Genomic DNA, 24,018 nt, shown 5'->3' with positions numbered 1-24,018 from the left:
TGTAGATAATGGACAGGCTTTGGGGGGTCAGGAGGTGAGTTACTCCCTGTAGAATTCCTAGCCTTTGACCTGCCCTGGTAGCCACAGTATTAATGTGGCTGGTCCAGTTCAGTTTCTGATCAATGGTAACCCCCCAGGATGTTGAGTGTGGGGGATTCAGCGATGGTGATGCCATTGAATGTCAAGGGATGATGGTGAGATCCTCTCTTGTAGGAAATGGTCATTGCCTAACACTTGTGTGGCGTGAATGTAACTTGCCACTTGTCAGCCCCGAGCCTGGATATTGTCCAGGTCTTGCTGCATTTGGACACGGGCTGCCTCATTATCTGAGGAGTTGTGAATGGTGGTGAACATTGCGGATCGCAAACATCCTCACTTCTGACCGTATGATGGAAGGGAGATCATTGATGAAACAGCTGAAGATGGCTGTGCCTAGGACACTACCCTGAGGAACTCCCGCAGTGATATCCTCGAGTTGAGATGATTGACCTCCAACCACAGAATCATCGTCCTTTGTGCCAGATATGACTCCAACCAGCGGAGAGTTTTCCCCCTGGTGCTTGCACCTGTAGTCGTGTCTGTCCTTGCACCGGTATCTGTACCTGCACTTAGCAAATTTACTTACATTACTAACTAGTTGTAATTGTACCCGTACAGCTGTACCTGCACTTGTATCTGTGCATATACCTGCATGAGAATATCTGCAACCAATCTGTATTGATATACCTGTAGAGCTCTATCTACCCACTATACCAGTATACCTGAACTTGTTCCACCATCATCCAAATGATTCATGATATACCTGAGTAAGAGCTCTGATTGGTCGACACATTGATTCATTGGCCACCCGGACGAACCCCAGGGCAACTTCTTCCACGGTCATCTGCGATTGGCCAGAGCCCTTCTCCTCACCACCCTCCGATTGGTCACGGAGGAAGGTGTTGACCTGTTCTGCAACCTTCTGGAACCCCTCGAGAGCCCCTTCTCTCCACAGCGGCTGGTCCTCCGTGGCTCCAAAGATTTTGGGGAAATAATCTGGCAACAGTCTCCCGAGGCAAAGGTTGGCATCGGTGATGGTGAGAGGGCCCCCTGCGAAACCAATACCGGATGGTCAGGTTAAATGGTGCATCAACTGACAGCTAGGTCCTCATGAGCTCCTCAACAGCCTGGGTTCTAAGGTCTGAAATTCCATCACTAAAGTCACCCCACCTCTCTCTCTTCTTATTTAATATCCTCCTTAAAGCCACTGTACCAAGCTTTTGTTGGCCTGTCCCATTTTCTTTTTTGACTTTAGGATTCAGAAAAACAATACAAAGTATTCAAATTTGAAAATCAATGAGCCTGAACATCTTCAGCACCTTTCACAAACTCAGGACTTCCAAAAGCAGTACAACCAATGAAGTACTCTTTAAAGGGGCAATGAATTAAACACAGCAAATCCCCCAACAACAATGTGACAATGACCAGGTCAACTCTTTTAGTAACGTTGCTTGCCGGTTTAATATTGGTTCGAAATAACGCCCCAGCTCTACTTTGAGTAGCGCCATGAGATCGTAGTTAGTTAGCGCATCATCATCGGCTTGGAGGGCCAAAGGGCCTGTTCCTGTGCTGTACTTTTCTTTGTTCAGTTCCACCCAAGAGGGGGCATTGGTTTAATGTCTCATTGGGAAGCTGACAGTGCAGACAAAGCAGCACTCCCTCAGTACTGACCCTCTGACAGTGTGGCACTCCCTCAGTACTGACCCTCTGACAGTGCAGCACTCCCTCAGTACTGACCCTCTGACAGTGCAGCACTCCCTCAGTACTGACCCTCTGACAGTGCAGCACTCCCTCAGTACTGACCCTCTGACAGTGCAGCACTCCCTCAGTACTGACCCTCTGACAAAGCAGCACTCCCTCAGTACTGACCCTCTGACAGTGCAGCACTCCCTCAGTACTGACCCTCTGACAGTGTGGCACTCCCTCAGTACTGACCCTCTGACAGTGCAGCACTCCCTCAGTACTGACCCTCTGACAGCGCAGCACTCCCTCAGTACTGACCCTCCGACAGTGCAGCGCTCCCTCAGTACTGACTCTCTGACAAAGCAGCACTCCCTCAGTACTGACTCTCTGACAAAGCAGCACTCCCTCAGTACTGACCCTCTGACAGTGCAGCATTCCCTCAGTACTGACCCACTGACAATGCGGCACTCCCTCAGTACTGACCCTCTGACAGTGCAGCACTCCCTCAGTGCTGACCCTCTGACAGTGCAGCGCTCCCTCAGTGCTTGCCCTAAGGTAGTTGAGGATCAACCACATTGCTGTGGGTCTGGAGTCACAGATAGGCCTGAACGGTTAAGACGGCAGATTTCTTTCCCTAGTGGACATTAGTGAACCAGATGGGATTTTCGACGACAACAATCTATTATAGTTTTATCATTATTATTGAGATTAGCATTTAATTAGCACTGTCAAAGGGCAGAACGGTAGCACAGTGATTAACACTGTTGCTTCACAGCGCAGGGTCCAGAGTTCGATTCCCGGTTCGGGTCACTGTCCATATTAGTAAAGAAATGGTGTTGGGGGAAATTGATGGGATTGAAGGCTGATAAATCTCCAGAGCCTGATAATCTACATCCCAGGGTACAAAAGGAAGTGGCCCTCGAAAAAGTGGATGCATTGGTGGTCATCTTCCAAGATTCTATACAAGGAATGTAGAGAGAAAACAGGGAACTATAGACCATCCAGCCGGGCGTCGGTAGTGGGGAATTGCTGGAATCCATTATAAAAGATTGAACAGCAGAGCACTTCGAAAGCAGTGGCAGAATTGGACCGAGTCAGCATGGCTTTACGAAAGGGAAATAATGCTCGAGAGAACGACTGGAATCCTTCGAGGATGTAACTAGTAGAGTTGATGAGGGGGAGCCAGTGGATGGGGTTTATTTGGACTTTCAGAAGGCATCAACAAGGTCCCACATGAGAGCTTAGCGTGTAAAATTAACGTGCATGGGATTGGGAGCAGTGTATTGAAATGGATCGAAAACTGGTTGGCAGACAGGAAACAAAGAGGACTAAACGGGTCATTTTCCAAAGGCAGGCAGTGACTAGTGGGGTACCGCAGGGATCTGTGCTAGGACCCCAATTGTTCGCATTAATTATTAATGATTTGCATGAGGGAACTAAATGTATTACAGTAGCACAGTGGTTAGCACTGTTGCTTCACAGCTCCAGGGTCTCAGGTTCGATTCCCGGCTTGGGTCACTGTCTGTGCGGAGTCTGCACGTTCTCCCCGTGTCTGTGTGGTTTCCTCCGGGTGCTCCGGTTTCCTCCCACAAGTCCCGAAAGGTGTTGTTAGGTGAATTGGACATTCTGAATTCTCCCTCTGTGTACCCGAACTGGTGTCGGAATGTGGCGACAAGGGTATTTTCATAGTAACTTCATTGCAGTGTTAATGTAAGCCTATTTATGACAATAAAGATGATATTATTATAATTCCAGATTTATGATTGAATTTAATTTGCATTCCCCCTGCTTCTATGCTGGGATTTGAACCCATGTCTCTGCATCAATGGCCCAGGCTTCGGATTACTCGTGCAACAATATGACCATTATGCTACCATTCCTCTATTATTCTGAGACATGAATGCAGCTGCCTATTTGGGGATCTGAGGACCCCAAGTAGGTGTGAGCGCTGAACATTGAATCACAGAGTTCAGGAGGAGACCATTCAGCCCATCGTGCCTATTCTGACTCTCTGAACGAGTTATCTAATTAGTCCCAATGCTCTTTCCTCATAGCTCTTTAAATTAAAGAGTTCCTTTTCCAGTAGTGTCCAATTGATTTTTGAAAGGTCCGGTGGAATATGACGACACTGCCCTTTCAGACAGTGCATTCCAGATGTTGTTAAAAAAAATAACTTTCTCCGCATCCCCCTGACTTGAGAAACCTTTTCATGCAGTGAGTGGTTAAGACCTGAAATACTCTGTCTGTGGGTGTGGTGGAGGTGGATTCACAAAGCAAGTGGTTCGGGTCTGGAGTGCACTGTCTAAGAGTTTGGTGGAGGCAAGTTAATACAGCGAGTGGTTAGGGTCTGGAGGCAAGTTTACACAGCGAGTGGTTAGGGTCTGGAATGAAAATGAAAATCGCTTATTGTCACGAGTAGGCTTCAATGAAGTTACTGTGAAAAGCCCCTAGTCGCCACAAATCCGGCGCCTGTTTGGGGAGGCTGGTACGGGAATTGAACCGTGCTGCTGGCCTGCCTTGGTCTGCTTTAAAAGCCAGCGATTTAGCCCAGTGAGCTAAACCAGCCCATTATGCATTGTCTGAGAGTGCGGTGGAGGCAGATTCACACAGCGAGAGGTTAGGATCTGGAATGTACTGTCTGAGAGTGTGGTGGAGGCAGATTCACACAGCGAGAGGTTAGGATCTGGAATGTACTGTCTGAGAGTGTGGTGGAGGCAGATTCACAGAGCGAGTGGTTAGGATCTGGAATGCACTGTCTGAGAGTGTGGTGGAGGCAGATTCACACAGCGAGTGGTTAGGATCTGGAATGCACTGTCTGGGAGTGTGGTGGAGGCAGGGTCACACAGCGAGTGGTTGATATCTGGAATGCACTGTCTGAGAGTGTGGTGGAGGCAGATTCACAGAGCGAGTGGTTAGGATCTGGAATGCACTGTCTGAGAGTGTGGTGGAGGCAGATTAAATCAAAGCTTTCAAAAGGGAATCAGACCATTATCTGAAAAGGAAGAATGTGTAGGGTTACGGGGAGACGGCAGAAGAATGGCACTAAGTGAATTACTGACTTGGTGAGCTGGTGCAGGAACGATGGGCCAAATGGCCTCTTTCTGCGCTGTAACAATTCTGTGAATCTGTTTCTTTTGTAAATTCTCTTCAATCAAGGGAGCTGGTTTAGCACAGTGGGCTAAACAGCTGGCTTGTAATGCAGAACAAGGCCAGCAGCACGTGTTCAATTCCCGTACCAGCCTCCCCGAACAGGCGCCAGAATGTGGCGACGAGGGGCTTTTCAGTTAACTTCATTGAAGCCTACTTGTGACAATGAAAATGAAAATCGCTTATTCTCACAAGTAGGCTTCAAATGAAGTTACTGTGAAAAGCCCCTAGTCGCCACATTCCGGAGCCTGTTCGGGGAGCAGGGAATTGAACCGTGCTGCTGGCCTGCCTTGGTCTGCTTTCAAAGCCAGCGATTTAGCCCTGTGCTAAACAGCCCCTAATAAGCAATTAATATTATTTTCTATGTCCCTCCATTTTCCGACCCTCCTGCCACCAGAATAGTTTCTCTTTATTTACACCATTAAAACCCTTCAGAATTTTGAACAACTCTATTAGAACTCCTCTTAACCTTCTCCGTTCCAAGTAAAATAATCCCCACTTCTTCGGTCTCTCCACAAGTCCCTCATGCTTGGGATCATCCTAGTAAATCTCCTTGACCCGTTCTCCAGGATCTTGACATCCTGCTAAAGTATGGTGCCCAAAGTTGATCAAAGGGTCCCGGTTTGGGCCTAGCCAGTGTGAGCTGTACGACAGGCAATGGAAGGTAGAACCCAGCGTTTGAACTGAATGAATCAGCGAGTAACTGGCTGACGATGGACACTGTGGGTGGTTTTTGCACAGGGGCCCAGTCACTGACCTTTCCAATAGCAGGCGGGACCTGGATGAGCACCAGCCGATTCTGGACCAACAACAAACAGCCCTGACCTGGAAGAGGAAAACGTGTCAGAGAAGCCGTGAGATAAAGACAGAGGGAGAGGGACACTCGCTACAAGATTTACCAGTCACTGACGAGGCTAACTTTCCACACATTCAGTTTGACAATATTCCCCGTGCTGCTGGCCAATATTGGCTTCTGGTCCCTAAACTGCTAAAAAAAAATCCCATCCTCATTTTCAAATTCCTCCATGACCTCAAACCTCACTCTTTCTCCGTAATCTCCTCCAGCCCTACCATCCTCAGATATATCCACACTCACCTATTTCCCGCTGCTTTAGCACCCCCACAATTTTTATTACTTCACCATTGGCGGCCATGCCCCCAGCTGCCTGGGCCCCAAGCTCTGGAATTCTCTCTCTAAACCTCTCCACCTCTCTCTCCTCTTTTTAAGATACTGCTTAAACCCATCTCCCCAACCAAGCTTTTGGACATCTTTCCTAATATCGGCCAACGTAACACTGTTTGATTATGTGTCCTGTGAAGCACCTTGGGAATGTTTAACTATGTTGAAGGTGCTACAGGAAAGCAACTTTCTGTTGATGTTCAAGAAAACTTTGGTCTCAGACGGTTGAGGAATCCACACCGGACTCTGGTGCACCGAAGTGTGGAGCTTCCCTGTGTCACAGTCCCTGTGAGAGACTGGGACCACAATCCTACCCTCATTACATATTACAAGCAAGCTGACATCCCAAAGGGGGAATGGGAAGAGCTTCCTATGGTGCAAGTCCGCAACCGGCACCACTCTGGCTCATTGCGTTCAACCATGGCTAGCACAAGAGCCGTCGGTGCTTTGGGTAGGTGACAGGCCCAATCTCCCGCTCCTCAGCTCCTGATCTCAGACTTGGTGAGCGCGTCAAATGTTTTTTTGAGGCATTTATAATTTTAACATTTTAAACAACAAAGAGATCCAACACACACAAAAAACCCACAATAACATACCCAACACCCCCCCCCCCCCACTAACTACCCATACCCCCCCTAACGACCCATACCCCCCCCTAACTACCCAACCCCCCAACTACCCATACCCCCCTAACTACCCATACATTAGATTCCCTACTCTGATTAGTCACTTCCTTGCCTCCCCTCCCCGCCCGCCTCCCTGCTGACGGTCAATTTTCTTTGAATAAGTCAATGAATGGCTGCCACCTTCGAGCAAAATCTAGTAACGAACCCCTTAAGGTGAACTTAATTTTTTCTAGCCTCAGAAATCTGCCATGTCACTGACCCAAACACCCAACTTTGGAGGCTCCAAGTCCCTCTGTCCCAACAAAATCCTTCTCCGGGCCACCAGGGAGGCAAAGGCCAGAACGTCGGCCTTTCACCCGCGCTGGGCTCCCAGATCTTCCGACACTCCAAATATTGCCACCTCTGGACTCGGAGTCACCCTCCCTTCCAGGACCTCTGACAATATATCTGAAAATCCCTGCCAGAATCCCCTCGGCCTCGGACACGCCCAAAACATATGTACATGGTTCGCAGGACTCTTGGACCACACCTGTCCTCCACCTCCTCAAAAACCCTACTCATCCGGGCCACAGTCATGAGCCGTGTGGACCACCTTGAACTGGACCAGGCTGAGCCTGGCACACGACGAGGATGCATCGACTCTCCTCAGGGCCTTCTCCCATAGCCCGATTTCCAACTCCCCTCCCAGCTCTTCCCGTTCACTTCCCATATTGGAACCCCTTCCCACTCCATCAGTTCCTTGTATATTTCCGAGACCCTCCCCTCCCCAACCCCTGATTTTGATATCACCTTATCCTGTAGCCCCCTTAGTGGGAGGCAAGAGAAGCTCGGAACCTGTCTCTGCACAAAATCCCATACCTGCAGGTTACGAAATCCGTTCCCACCCGGTAACTCAAACTCCTCCTCCAGCTCCTCCAGGCTCGGGAAACCCTCCTCAATGAAGAGATCCCCAAATCTCTCAATCCCTGCCCGCTGCCACCTCCTGAATCCCCCATCCAGCCCCCCCCAGAGTGAACGGGTGATTATCACAGATTGGTGACCACACCGACGCCCCCTCCAGTCCCATTTGCTGCCTCCATTGCCCCCACACTCTCAGGACTGCCATTACCACTGGGCTCGTGGAGTAACGAGCCAACGGGAACAGCCGAGGTGCCGTTAAACAAAGACTCCAAACTCGTGCCCTTGCAAGATGCCGCCTCCACTCGCTCCAACATCGATCATCTCACACTTCTTCGCACGAGCCTCCGTCTGCCGCAGGTCCATCCATGCTGCCTCTTTGCAACTTCCAGCGCCCGTCTGCACATCTGGGGACAGGCTGGGCAGCAGCGAGGATTGGCAAGATGGTGCGGGAAGGTCGTGGGCAGTACTCCTTTCTGTTTCTACTGCCATACCACCATGCCAGACGCGGGGAGACTGTCCTGCCTTCTGGACCAGCATCTGTTGCCCATCCCTAAATGCCCCTGAACTGAATGTCTCGCTCGGCCAATTCTAGAGGGCAGTTCAGAGTCGGTCACATTGCTGTGGGTCTGGAGTCACATGCAGGCCAGGCCAGAACAGGTAGGGACAGCAGGTTTCTTTCCCTAAAGGACACTGGTGAACCTGATGTTTTTTTTTTTTTTTTTTACAACAATTGATGATAGTTTCATGGCCACTATCACTGAGACTAGTTTTATGTTCCAGATTTATTAATTGGATTTAAATTCCACCAGCCGCCGTGGTGGGATTTGAACCCAGATTTGGCTGTAGTGTTCAGGGTTGCTCTGCTCACTACCCTCACCTGAACGCGAGGATGGAGCCTCCACCGGCTGCCACAGTGTTGACGTCGAGCTGAGGGGCCTGGACAGTGATTCCTGCAGTCACTGCCTCGAACACGTGCTCGTATTCCCCTGCGTAGCGGCTCGCGTCTGTTGATGTGCCTGGAATTGGAATGGAGGGAGAGGTGGTAAGGGGCAGCCCGACTTCCGACAGTAATCCCCCCCCCCCCCCCCTGTTCGATCAGGGATGACTCAGTGACCCCCCCCCCTCCATTCCCCATTAACAGAGGAAACATCCCAGGTACCAGTGGCGGGGATTATGGGGGTGGTGCCACAACGTGCTGGAAAATCCCAAGAGGGTCAGGAGGGACAACACCGGACAATCCAGTGGGGAGGGGCTCACTAGATAATCCCAAGGGAGGAGGACAGGGAATACTGGACAATTCGGAGGGAGGGAATGGGAATCACTGGACATTCCAGAGGAAGGGGGAGGGGATTGGAGGACACTGGATAGTCCTGGTGAGAGCACCAATATGTCTCTGATTGTCTATGAACAGGTTGGGGGAAGGGCGACTGGATCACTGGGCAAACAGAGTTTACATCAGATGATTCCGAAGGGTGAGGATGTATTCTGCAGGATCCAGGGAAAGGAAGAATTTCTAAGGATCTGGGGGAAGAGAGGAAGTCCCTGGGTGGGGAGTGGGGCCATGATCCCACACAGGGAGGAGGCGGTGCTCTTCAGCAGGAGTTGGGAAGAAAGAGAAGTTACTCACCACCCATGTCGAAGCCGATGACTGGCTCTGCACATTCTTCTCCATGTGTGGTGACTGCGTAGCCAACAACACCACCCGCTGGCCCTGATAGGATGGCCCGAGACCCATTAAACCTTTCCATCGGAGTCAGGCCACCATCAGACTGCATGAACAGCACCCGAACATCCTGGAAGTGGAAGAGCATTGGGATTGAGAGGGCTCGGGGACTGAGAGAACCTATACTTTCACCTCAACTAACATGCAGCTCCTTCCTGCATTCATCATTACCCAACTGGACATGTTGGCCAATACCTGCCGCGATTGTCAATCACTGGCAGACATCCAAGAGTGCCTGCAGTGACTCTCTCCAGGGTTCTTCACTTGCCCTCGGTGAGAATGGGAATTCAGCATGCGGTGGATCTCGGTGAGAATGGGAATTCAGCATGCGGTGGCTCTCGGTGAGAATGGGAATTCAGCATGCGGTGGCTCTCGGTGAGAATGGGAAATCAGCATGCGGTGGATCTCGGTGAGAATGGGAATTCAGCATGCGGTGGATCTCGGTGAGAATGGGAATTCAGCATGCGGTGGATCTCGGTGAGAATGGGAATTCAGCATGCGGTGGATCTCGGTGAGAATGGGAATTCAGCATGCGGTGTCTATCGGTGAGAATGGGAATTCAGCAGGCGGTGGCTCTCGGTGAGAATGGGAATTCAGCATGCGGTGTCTATCGGTGAGAATGGGAATTCAGCAGGCGGTGGCTCTCGGTGAGAATGGGAATTCAGCATGCGGTGGATCTCGGTGAGAATGGGAATTCAGCATGCGGTGGATCTCGGTGAGAATGGGAATTCAGCATGCGGTGGATCTCGGTGAGAATGGGAATTCAGCATGCGGTGGATCTTGGTGAGAATGGGAATTCAGCATGCGGTGTCTCTCGGTGAGAATGGGAATTCAGCATGCGGTGTCTCTCGGTGAGAATGGGAATTCAGCATGCGGTGGATCTCGGTGAGAATGGGAATTCAGCATGCGGTGGATCTCGGTGAGAATGGGAATTCAGCATGCGGTGTCTATCGGTGAGAATGGGAATTCAGCAGGCGGTGGCTCTCGGTGAGAATGGGAATTCAGCATGCGGTGGATCTCGGTGAGAATGGGAATTCAGCATGCGGTGGATCTCGGTGAGAATGGGAATTCAGCATGCGGTGTCTCTCGGTGAGAATGGGAATTCAGCATGCGGTGGATCTCGGTGAGAATGGGAATTCAGCATGCGGTGGATCTCGGTGAGAATGGGAATTCAGCATGCGGTGGCTCTCGGTGAGAATGGGAATTCAGCAGGCGGTGGCTCTCGGTGAGAATGGGAATTCAGCAGGCGGTGGATCTCGGTGAGAATGGGAATTCAGCAGGCGGTGGATCTCGGTGAGAATGGGAATTCAGCATGCGGTGGATCTCGGTGAGAATGGGAATTCAGCAGGCGGTGGATCTCGGTGAGAATGGGAATTCAGCATGCGGTGGATCTCGGTGAGAATGGGAATTCAGCATGCGGTGGATCTCGGTGAGAATGGGAATTCAGCATGCGGTGGATCTCGGTGAGAATGGGAATTCAGCATGCGGTGGATCTCGGTGAGAATGGGAATTCAGCATGCGGCGGATCTCGGTGAGAATGGGAATTCAGCATGCGGCGGATCTCGGTGAGAATGGGAATTCAGCATGCGGCGGATCTCGGTGAGAATGGGAATTCAGCATGCGGTGGATCTCGGTGAGAATGGGAATTCAGCATGCGGTGGATCTCGGTGAGAATGGGAATTCAGCATGCCAGTGGATCTCAGTGAGAATGGGAATTCAGCATGCGGTGGATCTCGGTGAGAATGGGAATTCAGCATGCGATGGATCTCGGTGAGAATGGGAGTTCAGCATGCGGTGGATCACACCTGCGGCTCAGAAAACTGGTCCCAACCAAACAAAGCTTTCCTTGCCCTCACACAGGGGAACCTGCATGTTCTCTTACACGCTCCCACATTCTCATATGCGCTCTGATGCTCACTTATATGCCCCCCCCCCCCCCACCATGTTCTCATACACACTCCCACATATGCAGTCACACGCATGATAGCACTGTTGCTTCACAGCGCCAGGGTCCCGGGTTCGATTCCCGGCTTGAGCCAATGTATGTGCGGAGTCTGCACATTCTCCCCGCGTGCACGTGAGTTTCCTCCAGGTGCTCCGATTTCCTCCCACAAGTCCCGAAAGACGTACTGTTAGGCGAATTGGACATTCTGAATTCTCCCTCAGTGTAACCGAACAGGCACCGGAATATGGCGACTAGGGGCTTTTCACAGTAACTTCATTGCAGTGTTAATGTAAGCCTACTTGCGACAATAATAATGATTATTATTATACACGGAATTTAAATTTCCCAGCTGCCTGGTGGGATATGAACTTATGTCTCTGGATCGTTAGCCCCATAATGGAGCCATTATACTAAATCAACCCATATGTGCACTGATACCCACATGTACTCACTCTTGTGTACACACACACACATCCGTGCATGCTCAACACTGGTGGATCAGTAAAATTACGAGAAGTTCAAACTGATTTTCTATAAATTGTTACATAGAAAATATGCTCTTGTCTTTGAGCCTTTACTTTGAGATTGTCCTGGAATCCTGCACAGAAGCCGCTGAGATATCTCTTGATGCATGGTGTCAGGTAGGCATCGGCACAGGCGGTGTACCCACGAGGTACAGCGCGTACCATGGGCATCACCTCAGAAGAGAGGGAGATGTGTTTGAATCCAAGCCTCTTTGCCAATTCCCCAATCTGTTTTTCATGTGTGGAAAACCTAGAGAGAGATTTTTTAAAATACATCAGCCGTAGGGAAAGGTTGAAATCGGAACACTCAAACCGTAAATTGGAGGAGGGAAGAATACAAGATGAGGGAAAGTTCTAGAACCAGCAGCACATGCACATTTTCCAGAGCTATCAGCCTGAGGAATGTACCTGGACTGGCAGCTAGAGGGGAACATTGCAGACAGCGTGCAGTTTGGAAAAAGGCAGTGGCAGTTTGGGGGAACTTTCCAGAACCAGCAACTTGCAGGAATGTTCTAGAACTGGCACAGGGGGATGTTAAAGAAGAGGAGACTGAGTCCCGTCCTGTCCCCCTCCCCCCATTATCAGACACAGATCCTGGAGCCTGTCTGCGCGATGCCTCGGGTGCTGCTCTCCGTCTCGATCTCCCAGACCTGCCATCTTACCTCAGAGTGACGGCCGATAACATAGCTGTCGCACAATGGAAGCAGTGTGATTCATGCACAGGATGAGAGTTGGTGTTGGTGATTCGTGGAGACAAAGAAAATGGCAAATCAAATTCAATCCAGAGAAGCGAGGGGTGAATTTGGGGACAGAAAACAAGGCAAGGGAACACACAATAAATGGCAGAATGTTGAACGGTGAAGAGGAACAGAGAAACCTTGCAGTGTGTGTCCAGAGATTCCTGAAGGTAAAAGTAAAGTCACCACAGTCCCAGATGACCATTGGCTGCTTTCCCCTTTGAACATTACAGCGCAGTACAGGCCCTTCGGCCCTCGATGTTGCGCCGACCTGTGAAACCTGTGTGTGTGTGTGTGTGCAAACCACATTTCAAAAGTACTTCATTGGTTGTAATGCACTTCAGGATTGCCAGTGGGGTCATGAATGGCACAATTAAAATACACGTCTTTCCCCCCCCCTTTATTTAGTAGCCAAGACTTTGAGTACAAGAGCACAGTCATTTAGCTAGAACTGTATAAAACACGAGTTAGACAGTAGCTGGAGTGCGGTGATCATTACAGGAAGGACGGGATCACACTTGAGAGGGTACACAACAACACTGCCAGGAATGGAGAATTTTAGCAATGAGGGAAGATTGGATAGGCTGGAGTGGTTTCCTTTGGAACAGAAGAGGCTGAGGGGAGACTTAATTGAGGTGTTCAGAACTTTGAGGGACTTAGATAGAGTGGATATTTCCTTTATCAGAGGTCAATAATCAGGAGCATGGAATTAAAGTAATTGGCAGGAGGATTAGCGGGGAGTTGAGGAGAATAGTTTCCACTCGGGTAGTGTTGGGAGGCTGGAACTCGCTGCCTGACAGGGTGGTAGAGAGGGAGAAACCCCCAGAGCACTTAAAAAGCACTTGGGTGACTTCCGGGTGCGGCGATGACCAGCTGAGTCGCACGTTTCGGCAGCTCCCGGTGGAACGGACTTTTGGGCTCTTGATAGGAGCCCCAACGGCAATTTTAACGGCTAAAAACACCGTGCGGTAAACCAGAAGGGGGTTCCCCCTGGACACGGATGGAAAAAGGAGAGGAAAGTGGCCGGATTGCAGCGGATCCTTTGGAACAACGGCAAGGAAGGCAAGCAGAAACCAAGATGGCGTCGGAAGGTGGCAGTTTCATATGGGGCCCTGAACAACAAGAGTTCTTGAAACGCTGCGTGGAGGAGATAAAAAAGGAAATGAAGAAAGAGTTGTTGGCCCCGATATTACAGGCGATTGAAGGGCTGAAAGAGGAACAAAAGACCCAGGAGCAGGAGCTTCGGGTCGTGAAGGCGAAAGCAGCAGAGAATGAGAACGATATACAGGGCCTGGTGGTGAAGTCGGAGATACAGGAGGCACACCAGAAACGATCTGTGGAGAGGTTGGAGGCACTGGAAAACAACGCAAGGAGGAACAACTTGAGGATTCTTGGCCTTCCTGAAGGTGTGGAGGGGGCGGACGTCGGGGCATATGTGAGCACGATGCTGCACTCGTTAATGGGAGCGGAGGCCCCGACGGGTCCGTTGGAGGTGGAGGGAGCATACCGAGTTATGGTGCGAGGATCGAGAGCAGGAGAAACTCCCAGAGCCATAGTGGTGAGATTCCTCCGTTTTAAGGATAGAGAAATGGTCCTTAGATGGGCGAAGAAAACTCGGTGTAGTAAATGGGAGAACGCGGTGATCCGCGTTTATCAAGATTGGAGTGCGGAGGGTGGCGAGAAGGAGGGCGAGCTTTAATCGGGCCAAAGCGGTACTTCACAAAAAGATGATAAAATTTGGAATGCTGCAACCGGCAAGACTGTGGGTCACATATCAAGGGAGGCACCACTACTTTGAAACGGCGGATGAAGCGTGGACTTTTATTGTAGAAGAAAAATTGGAATGATTGGATTGTGAAAATGAACGTTTGGACAAAGTGGTGGGACGAATGGGGGGGGGGCGAAGAGGGGTTTTATGTTTTAATCCTGCGGTATGGTAACTTTTCTTTCTCCCACAGGTGGTGATGGGGGGAGGTGGGGAGGGAGAGGAGATGGGGCGTTGGCCATGGGAGGCGGGGCCGAGGGAGAGGCGCGGGCTTGGTTCCCGCGCTATGATAATTATGGCGGGAATAGAGAAGCAGGAAGGAGGGGGCGTCGCACGGTGCGAGCCGTGATCACGGGGGGAAGCCGAGGTCAGCCAGAGTTTGCTGACTTCTGGGAGCAACATGGGGGGAGTAATTACGCTAGCGGGGGGTCGAGCAGGGGGGGGGGGGGGGGGGGGGGGGAGGGGGGAATTACTGGGTTGCTGCTGCTGGGGAAAGGGGGGAGTGGGTACGGGAAAGGATGGGCGGGGGGGCACCGTCTGGGAGAGATACAGCTGCGTGGGAACTGGGTGAGAAGCTGGAAAAAGATGATGGCTAACCGGCAAGGGGGGGGGGGTGGGAAGCCCCCCAACTCGGCTGATCACGTGGAACGTGAGGGGGCTTAACGGGCCGATAAAGAGGGCACGAGTACTCGCACACCTTAAGAAACTTAAAGCAGATGTGGTTATGCTACAGGAAACGCACCTGAAACTGATAGACCAGGTTAGGTTGCGCAAAGGATGGGTGGGGCAGGTGTTCCATTCGGGGCTGGATGCGAAAAACAGGGGGGTGGCTATATTAGTGGGGAAGCGGGTAATGTTCGAGGCGAAGACTATAGTGGCGGATAACGGGGGCAGATACGTGATGGTGAGTGGCAAATTATAGGGAGAGATGGTGGTTTTGGTAAACGTGTATGCCCCGAACTGGGACGATGCCAACTTTATGAGGCGAATGCTAGGACGCATCCCAGACCTAGAGACCGGAAAGCTGATAATGGGGGGGAGACTTTAACACGGTGTTGGAACCAAGGCTGGATAGGTCGAAGTCCAGGACTGGTAGGAGGCCGGCAGCAGCCAAGGTGCTTAAGGATTTTATGGAGCAGATGGGAGGGGTGGACCAGTGGAGATTCAGTAGACCTAGGAGTAAGGAGTTCTCGTTTTTCTCCTATGTCCATAAAGTCTATTCACGCATAGACTTTTTTGTGTTGGGTAGGGCATTGATCCCGAGGGTGAGGGGAACGGAATATACGGCTATAGCCATTTCGGATCATGCCCCACACTGGGTAGACTTGGAGATAGGGGAGGAAACAAGAGGGCGCCCACCCTGGAGAATGGACATGGGACTAATGGCGGATGAGGGGGTGTGCCTAAGGGTGAGGGGATGCATTGAAAAGTACTTGGAACTCAATGACAATGGGGAGGTTCAGGTGGGAGTGGTCTGGGAGGCATTGAAGGCGGTGGTTAGGGGGGAGCTGATATCAATAAGGACACATAAAGGGAAGCAGGAGAGTAAGGAACGGGAGCGGTTGCTGCAAGAACTTTTGAGGGTGGATAGACAATATGCGGAAGCACCGGAGGAGGGACTGTACAGGGAAAGGCAAAGGCTGCATGTGGAATTTGACTTGCTGACTACTGGCACTGCAGAGGCACAATGGAGGAAGGCGCAGGGTGTACAGTATGAATATGGAGAGAAGGCGAGCAGATTGCTGGCACACCAATTGAGGAAAAGGGGAGCAGCGAGGGAAATAGGGGGGGTGAGGGACGAGGAAGGAGAGACGGAGCGGGGAGCGGATAGAGTGAACGAAGTGTTCAAGACATTTTATAAAAAATTGTATGAAGCTCAACCCCCGGATGGGAGGGAGAGAATGATGGATTTTTTGGATCGGCTGGAAATTCCCAAGGTGGAAGAGCAGGAAAGGGTAGGACTGGGAGCACAGATCACGGTAGAAGAAGTGGTGAAAGGAATTAGGAACATGCAGACGGGAAAGGCCCCGGGACCGGACGGATTCCCAGTTGAATTTTACAGAAAATATTTGGACTTGCTCGCCCCGCTACTGACGAGGACCTTTAACGAGGCAAAGGAAAGGGGACAACTGCCCCCGACTATGTCAGAAGCAACGATATCGCTTCTCTTAAAGAAGGAAAAGGATCCGCTACAATGCGGGTCCTACAGACCAATTTCCCTCCTCAATGTGGATGCCAAGGTCCTGGCCAAGGTAATGGCAATGAGAATAGAGGAATGTGTCCCGGGGGTGGTTCATGAGGACCAAACTGGGTTTGTGAAGGGGAGACAGCTGAACACGAATATACGGAGGCTGTTAGGGGTAATGATGATGGCCCCACCAGAGGGTGAAACGGAGATAGTAGTGGCGATGGATGCCGAGAAAGCATTTGATAGAGTGGAATGGGATTATCTGTTGGAGGTGTTGAGGAGATTTGGGTTTGGAGAGGGGTATGTTAGATGGGTGCAGCTGTTGTATAGGGCCCCAGTGGCGAGTGTGGTCACGAATGGACGGGGATCGGCATATTTTCGGCTCCATAGAGGGACAAGGCAGGGATGTCCTCTGTCCCCATTACTGTTTGCACTGGCGATTGAGCCCCTGGCGATAGCGCTGAGAGGTTCCAAGAGATGGAGGGGAATACTTAGGGGAGGAGAAGAACACCGGGTATCTTTATATGCGGATGATCTGCTACTATATGTGGCGGATCCAGCGGAGGGGATGCCAGAAATAATGCGGATACTTGGGGAGTTTGGGGATTTTTCAGGGTATAAATTGAACATGGGGAAGAGTGAGCTGTTTGTGGTGCATCCAGGGGAGCAGAGTAGAGAAATAGAAGACCTACCGTTGAGGAAGGTAACAAGAGACTTTCGTTACCTGGGGATCCAGATAGCTAAGAATTGGGGCACATTGCACAGGCTAAATTTGACGCGGTTGGTGGAACAGATGGAGGAAGATTTCAAGAGATGGGATATGGTAGCATTGTCAATGGCAGGGAGGGTGCAGGCGGTTAAGATGGTGGTCCTCCCGAGATTCCTCTTTGTGTTTCAGTGCCTCCCGGTGGTGATCACGAAGGCTTTTTTCAAAAGGATAGAAAAGAGTATCATGGGTTTTGTTTGGGCCGGGAAGACTCCGAGAGTGAGGAAGGGATTCTTACAGCGTAGTAGGGATAGGGGGGGGGGCTGGCACTACCGAGCCTAAGTGAGTATTATTGGGCCGCTAATATTTCAATGGTGAGTAAGTGGATGGGAGAGGAGGAAGGAGCGGCGTGGAAGAGATTAGAGAGGGCGTCCTGTAGGGGGACCAGCCTGCAGGCTATGGTGACAGCCCCATTGCCGTTCTCACCAAGGAACTATACCACGAGTCCGGTGGTGGTAGCTACACTGAAGATTTGGGGACAGTGGAGACGACATAGGGGAAAGACCGGAGCATTGGAGGGGTCCCCGATAAGAAACAACCATAGGTTTGCCCCGGGGGGAATGGATGGGGATATGGAATGTGGCAAAGAGCAGGTATAACGCAATTGAAAGATCTATTTGTGGATGGGAAGTTTGCGAGTCTGGGAGCGCTGACCGAGAAATATGGGTTGCCCCAAGGGAATGCATTCAGGTACATGCAATTGAGGGCTTTTGCGAGGCAGCAGGTGAGGGAATTCCCGCAGCTCCCGACACAAGAGGTGCAGGACAGAGTCATCTCAAAGAAATGGGTGGGGGACGGTAAGGTGTCGGATATATATAGGGAAATGAGAGACGAAGGGGAGACTATGATGGACGAACTAAAAGGGAAATGGGAAGAAGAGCTAGGGGAGGAGATTGAGGAGGGGATGTGGGCAGATGCCCTAAACAGGGTAAACTCGTCGTCCTCGTGCGCCAGGCTAAGCCTGATTCAGTTTAAGGTATTACACAGGGCACATATGACTGGAACACGGCTCAGTAAATTTTTTGGGGTGGAGGATAGGTGTGCGAGGTGCTCGAGAAGCCCAGCGAATCATACCCATATGTTTTGGTCATGCCCGGCACTACAGGGGTTTTGGATGGGGGTGACAAAGGTGCTTTCGAAAGTAGTAGGAGTCCGGGTCGAACCAAGCTGGGGGTTGGCTATATTTGGGGTTGCACAAGAGCCGGGAGTGCAGGAGGCGAGAGAGGCCGATGTTTTGGCCTTTGCGTCCCTAGTAGCCCGGCGCAGGATATTGCTAATGTGGAAAGAAGCCAAGCCCCCGGGGGTGGAGACCTGGATAAATGATATGGCGGGGTTCATAAAGTTAGAGCGGATTAAGTTCGTCCTAAGGGGGTCGGCTCAAGGGTTTACCAGGCGGTGGCAACCGTTCGTCGAATATCTTGCGGAAAGATAGATGGGGGAAAAAAGAAGGCAGCAGCAGAAGCCCAGGACTTGGGGGGGGGGGGGGGGGGGAAGGAACCAGAAGGACTCTCAGGGTTGTTAATTAGGGCTAGTTTTTATTTTTGTTATTTAATATTGATTTATTTGTTGTTGTTTTCTTTTGTTCTTGTTTAAATAAAAAAGGTCATTATTATCTGTATTGTTATAATGTTGTGTAAAGGATGCACAATGTACTGTGTTGGTTGACCAAAAATTTTCAATCAAATATTATTTTTTAAAAAAAAGCACTTGGGTAAGCCCTTGAGCTGTAATCTACAGGCTGTAGGCCAAAGGAACATAGGAATGTAGGATTTAGGAGGAGTAGGCCATTCAGCCCATTCTGAGCCTGCTCCCCCATTCAAGAAGATCACGGCTGATCTGAAATAAAAACACAAAGTGCTGTAAAGGCTCAACAGGTCTGCCCGAGTTCCATGAAGAGAGAAACAGAGTCAACGTTTCAAGTCCGTGTAACTCTTCTTTAAAACTCACTTTTACAATCCCATGCTTTTCACCAGTTCCAGACTTATTCACTGAATTTAAGCTCCCCCAGCTGCGTCCCCAGAGCATTATTATGGATTACCAGTCCAGTGGCGTCACCCCAGCCACGGTCACCCCCATTACACGATAAGGACATGGAAATGATTCAGAACCAGCAGTACAAAGGGAAGTCGCAAAACTAAGGAGGAATGTTTGGGAACAAGAAGCGTGTCGGCCAGTGGGGATGAGAGGGAAGACACTGTTCACCTGCAAAGTCTAATCACGTCTGGAGGGTTTTGGCGATGGACTGAAGGGGGGGTTTAATGTGCAGTTAAATCCCCATTGTCTTACGTGTAGGAATGCAGCAGGACCACTGCCAAGCTCTGGATGCCCCTCGACAGGACCCCCAGCAGCTGCCCTTCGAGCTGCTCCATGTTGACTGCTCTCCAAACTTCTACACGCTCCCCCGTGGACCCTGGAAAACAGGGAAGCAGCAGCCAGTAATCTTCCAAAATAAGCGTGTGTTTTAGAGAGTCACTCCTAAACTAAGAACAGCTTACGTTTATGCACCGTCTTTATCATCAGGAAATGTCCCAACGTTCTTCTTCACTGGAGTATTATCAGACAGAATTTAACCGCAGCACGATTGCCTCGCGAGGAGATATTAGGGCTTGTGTACCCGAGGAAGGTGTGACGGAACGGCAGGATGGCGAGAGAGAGAGAGAGAGGTGGGGTGGCTCAGGAAAGGAAATCTAATTCTCAAACAGTTGAAGGCAGGACCGCAGATAGTGTTGCAATTAAAATCAATGATGCTCAAGAGGCTAGAAATAGAACCATGCAGAGATTCGGACGGGTTGTGGAGTTGGAGGAGAGGAATACGGTGGAGAGGGATACGGTGGGGAGGGGCATGAGCCCACGGAATGATTTGAAAGGAAGGATGTAAATTTTAAAATAAAGGCATTGTTTAGCGCCAAGGCACGGCTCGCCGACGAGTGCAGGGGTGATGGTCGAACAGCACTTGGCCGTGTTCAACATATGGGCAGCAGTGTTTTGGATGAGCACGAGTTTCTGGTGGGAGAACGGCCAGCAGAGCACTGGACTAGCAAAGTGAGGAGGTGACAAACTCGTGGATGAAGGATTCAGCATCTGAGGGAGGGATGGAGTTGGCTGACATTACAGAGGTAGTAATGGGTAAACTTGATGGGGATGGAAGCTCATCTCAGGGAGACCAAAGAGTCTTCTTCAGGAAACTCCCTGAGGATTGAGAATCAGAGCTAAGAAACATAAGGTTAGCAGCTCACGCCAGGGCTCAGGGATGATGCCCTGTTCCCCTGTGGAATCAGGGATAACGCCCTGTTCCCCTGTGGAATCGGGGCCCTGTTCCCCTGTGGCATCAGGGATAACGCCCTGTTCCCCTGTGGCATCAGGGATAATGCCCTGTTCCCCTGTGGCATCAGGGATAACGCCCTGTTCCCCTGTGGCATCAGGGATAACGCCCTGTTCCCCTGTGGCATCAGGGATAACGCCCTGTTCCCCTGTGGAATCAGGGATAACGCCCTGTTCCCCTGTGGAATCAGGGATAACGCCCTGTTCCCCTGTGGAATCAGAGCCTGGTTCTCCTGTGGAATCAGGGATAACGCCCTGTTCCCCTGTGGAATCAGGGATAACGCCCTGTTCTCCTGTGGAATCAGGGATGACGCCCTGTTCCCCTGTGGAATCAGGGATAACGCCCTGTTCCCCTGTGGCATCAGGGATAATGCCCTCTTCCCCTGTGGCATCAGGGATAACGCCCTGTTCCCCTGTGGCATCAGGGATAACGCCCTGTTCCCCTGTGGCATCAGGGATAACGCCCTGTTCCCCTGTGGCATCAGGGATAACGCCCTGTTCCCCTGTGGAATCAGGGATAACGCCCTGTTCCCCTGTGGAATCGGGGCCCTGTTCCCCTGTTGCATCAGGGATAACGCCCTGTTCCCCTGTGGCATCAGGGATAATGCCCTGTTCCCCTGTGGCATCAGGGATAACGCCCTGTTCCCCTGTGGCATCAGGGATAACGCCCTGTTCCCCTGTGGCATCAGGGATAACGCCCTGTTCCCCTGTGGAATCAGGGATAATGGCCTGTTCCCCTGTGGAATCAGGGCCCTGTTTCCCTGTGGAATCAGGGATGACGCCCTGTTCCCCTGTGGAATCAGGGATAACGCCCTGTTCCCCTGTGGCATCAGGGCCCAGTTCCCCTGTGGAATCAGGGATAACGCCCTGTTCCCCTGTGGAATCAGGGAATACGCCATGTTCCCCTCTGGAATCAGGGATAACGGTTTGTTCCCCTGTGGAATTAGGGCCTGGTTCTCCTGTGGAATCAGGGATAACGCCCTGTTCCCCTGTGGAATCAGGGCCCTGTTCCCCTGTGGAATCACGGATGACGCCCTGTTCCCCTGTGGAATCAGGGATAACGCCCTGTTCCCCTGTGGAATCAGGGATAACGCCCTGTTCCCCTGTGGAATCAGGGATAACGCCCTGTTCCCCTGTGGAATCAGGGATAACGCCCTGTTCCCCTGTGGAATCAGGGCCCTGTTCCCCTGTGGCATCAGGGATAACGTCCAGTTCCCCTGTGGCATCAGGACCCAGTTCCCCTGTGGCATCAGGGATAACGCCCTGTTCCCCTGTGGCATCAGGACCCAGTTCCCCTGTGGAATCAGGGATAACGCCCTGTTCCCCTGCGGAATCAGGGCCTGGTTCTCCTGTGGAATCAGGGATAACGCCCTGTTCCCCTGTGGAATCAGGGATAACGCCCTGTTCTCCTGTGGAATCAGGGATGACGCCCTGTTCTCCTGTGGAATCAGGGATGACGCCCTGTTCCCCTGTGGAATCAGGGCCTGGTTCTCCTGTGGAATCAGGGATAATGCCCTGTTCCCATGTGGAATCAGGGATAACGCCCTGTTCCCCTGTGTAATCAGGGCCCTGTTCCCCTGTGGAATCAGGGATAATGTCCTGTTCCCCTGTGGAATCAGGGATAACGCCCTGTTCCCCTGTGGAATCAGGGCCCTGTTCCCCTGTGGAATCAGGGATGACGCCCTGTTCCCCTGTGGAATCAGGGATAACGCCCTGTTCCCCTGTGGAATCAGGGATAACGCCCTGTTCCCCTGTGGAATCAGGGATAACGCCCTGTTCCCCTGTGGAATCAGGGATAACGCCCTGTTCCCCTGTGGAATCAGGGCCCTGTTCCCCTGTGGAATCAGGGATAACGCCCTGTTCCCCTGTGGAATCAGGGATAACGCCCTGTTCCCCTGTGGAATCAGGGATAACGGCCTGTTCCCCTGTGGAATCAGGGCCTGGTTCTCCTGTGGAATCAGGGATAACGCCCTGTTCCCCTGTGGAATCAGGGCCCTGTTCTCCTGTGGAATCCGGGATGACGCCCTGTTACCCTGTGGAATCAGGGATGACGCCCTGTTCCCCTGTGGAATCAGGGCCTGGTTCCCCTGTGGAATCAGGGATGACGCCCTGTTCCCCTGTGGAATCAGGGATCACGCCCTGTTCCCCTGTGGAATCAGGGAAAACGCCCTGTTCCCCTGTGGAATCAGGGAAAACGCCCTGTTCCCCTGTGGAATCAGGGAAAACGCCCTGTTCCCCTGTGGAATCAGGGAAAACGCCCTGTTCCCCTGTGGAATCAGGGAAAACGCCCTGTTCCCCTGTGGAATCAGGGAAAACGCCCTGTTCCCCTGTGGAATCAGGGAAAACGCCCTGTTCCCCTGTGGAATCAGGGAAAACGCCCTGTTCCTCTGTGGAATCAGGGAAAACGCCCTGTTCCCCTGTGGAATCAGGGAAAACGCCCTGTTCCCCTGTGGAATCAGAGAAAACGCCCTGTTCCCCTGTGGAATCAGGGAAAACGCCCTGTTCCCCTGTGGAATCAGGGAAAACGCCCTGTTCCCCTGTGGAACCAGGGATAACGCCCTGTTCCCCTGTGGAACCAGGGATAACGCCCTGTTCCCCTGTGGAATCAGGGATAACGCCCTGTTCCCCTGTGGAATCAGGGATAACGCCCTGTTCCCCTGTGGAATCAGGGATAACACCCTGTTCCCCTGTGGAATCAGGGATAACGCCCTGTTCCCCTGTGGCATCAGGGCCCAGTTCCCCTGTGGAATCAGGGATAACGCCCTGTTCCCCTGTGGAATCAGGGATAACGCCCTGTTCCCCTGTGGAATCAGGGATAACGGCCTGTTCCCCTGTGGAATCAGGGATAACGGCCTGTTCCCCTGTGGAATCAGGGATAACGGCCTGTTCCCCTGTGGAATCAGGGATCACGGCCTGTTCCCCTGTGGAATCAGGGATCACGGCCTGTTCCCCTGTGGAATCAGGGATAACGGCCTGTTCCCCTGTGGAATCAGGGATAACGGCCTGTTCCCCTGTGGAATCAGGGCCTGGTTCTCCTGTGGAATCAGGGATGACGCCCTGTTCCCCTGTGGAATCAGGGATGACGCCCTGTTCCCCTGTGGAATCAGGGATAACGCCCTGTTCCCCTGTGGAATCAGGGATAACGCCCTGTTCCCTGTGGAATCAGGGATAACGCCCTGTTCCCCTGTGGAATCAGGGATAACGCCCTGTTCCCCTGTGGAATCAGGGATAACGCCCTGTTCCCCTGTGGAATAAGGGATAACGCCCTGTTCCCCTGTGGAATAAGGGATAACGCCCTGTTCCCCTGTGGAATCAGGGAAAACGCCCTGTTCCCCTGTGGAATCAGGGAAAACGCCCTGTTCCCCTGTGGAATCAGGGGAAAACGCTCTGTTCCCCTGTGGAATCAGGGGCCCTGTTCCCCTGTGGAATCAGGGATAACGCCCTGTTCCCCTGTGGAATCAGGGATAACGGCCT

General features: G+C 51.7%; 1 protein-coding gene across 1 annotated transcript in view; it reads right to left on the bottom strand.

The window, feature by feature from the left end:
• Window positions 1-24,018, bottom strand: part of oplah (5-oxoprolinase, ATP-hydrolysing) — a 167,870-nt gene that overhangs the window by 127,377 nt on the left and 16,475 nt on the right. The window contains exons 5-10 of the mRNA XM_072510166.1: window positions 19,510-19,633; window positions 11,822-12,017; window positions 9,203-9,368; window positions 8,453-8,591; window positions 5,627-5,694; window positions 803-1,089 (exon numbers count right to left, since the gene is read on the bottom strand). Of these exons, the coding sequence (XP_072366267.1) occupies window positions 803-1,089; window positions 5,627-5,694; window positions 8,453-8,591; window positions 9,203-9,368; window positions 11,822-12,017; window positions 19,510-19,633 (980 nt within the window). The remainder of the gene's footprint in view (window positions 1-802; window positions 1,090-5,626; window positions 5,695-8,452; window positions 8,592-9,202; window positions 9,369-11,821; window positions 12,018-19,509; window positions 19,634-24,018) is intronic.

The sequence above is a fragment of the Scyliorhinus torazame genome, chromosome 6 (genome assembly GCF_047496885.1).
Source record: "Scyliorhinus torazame isolate Kashiwa2021f chromosome 6, sScyTor2.1, whole genome shotgun sequence".
In the NCBI taxonomy this organism is placed as follows: domain Eukaryota; kingdom Metazoa; phylum Chordata; class Chondrichthyes; order Carcharhiniformes; family Scyliorhinidae; genus Scyliorhinus; species Scyliorhinus torazame.
This window is presented reverse-complemented; position numbering and strand designations above follow the sequence as displayed.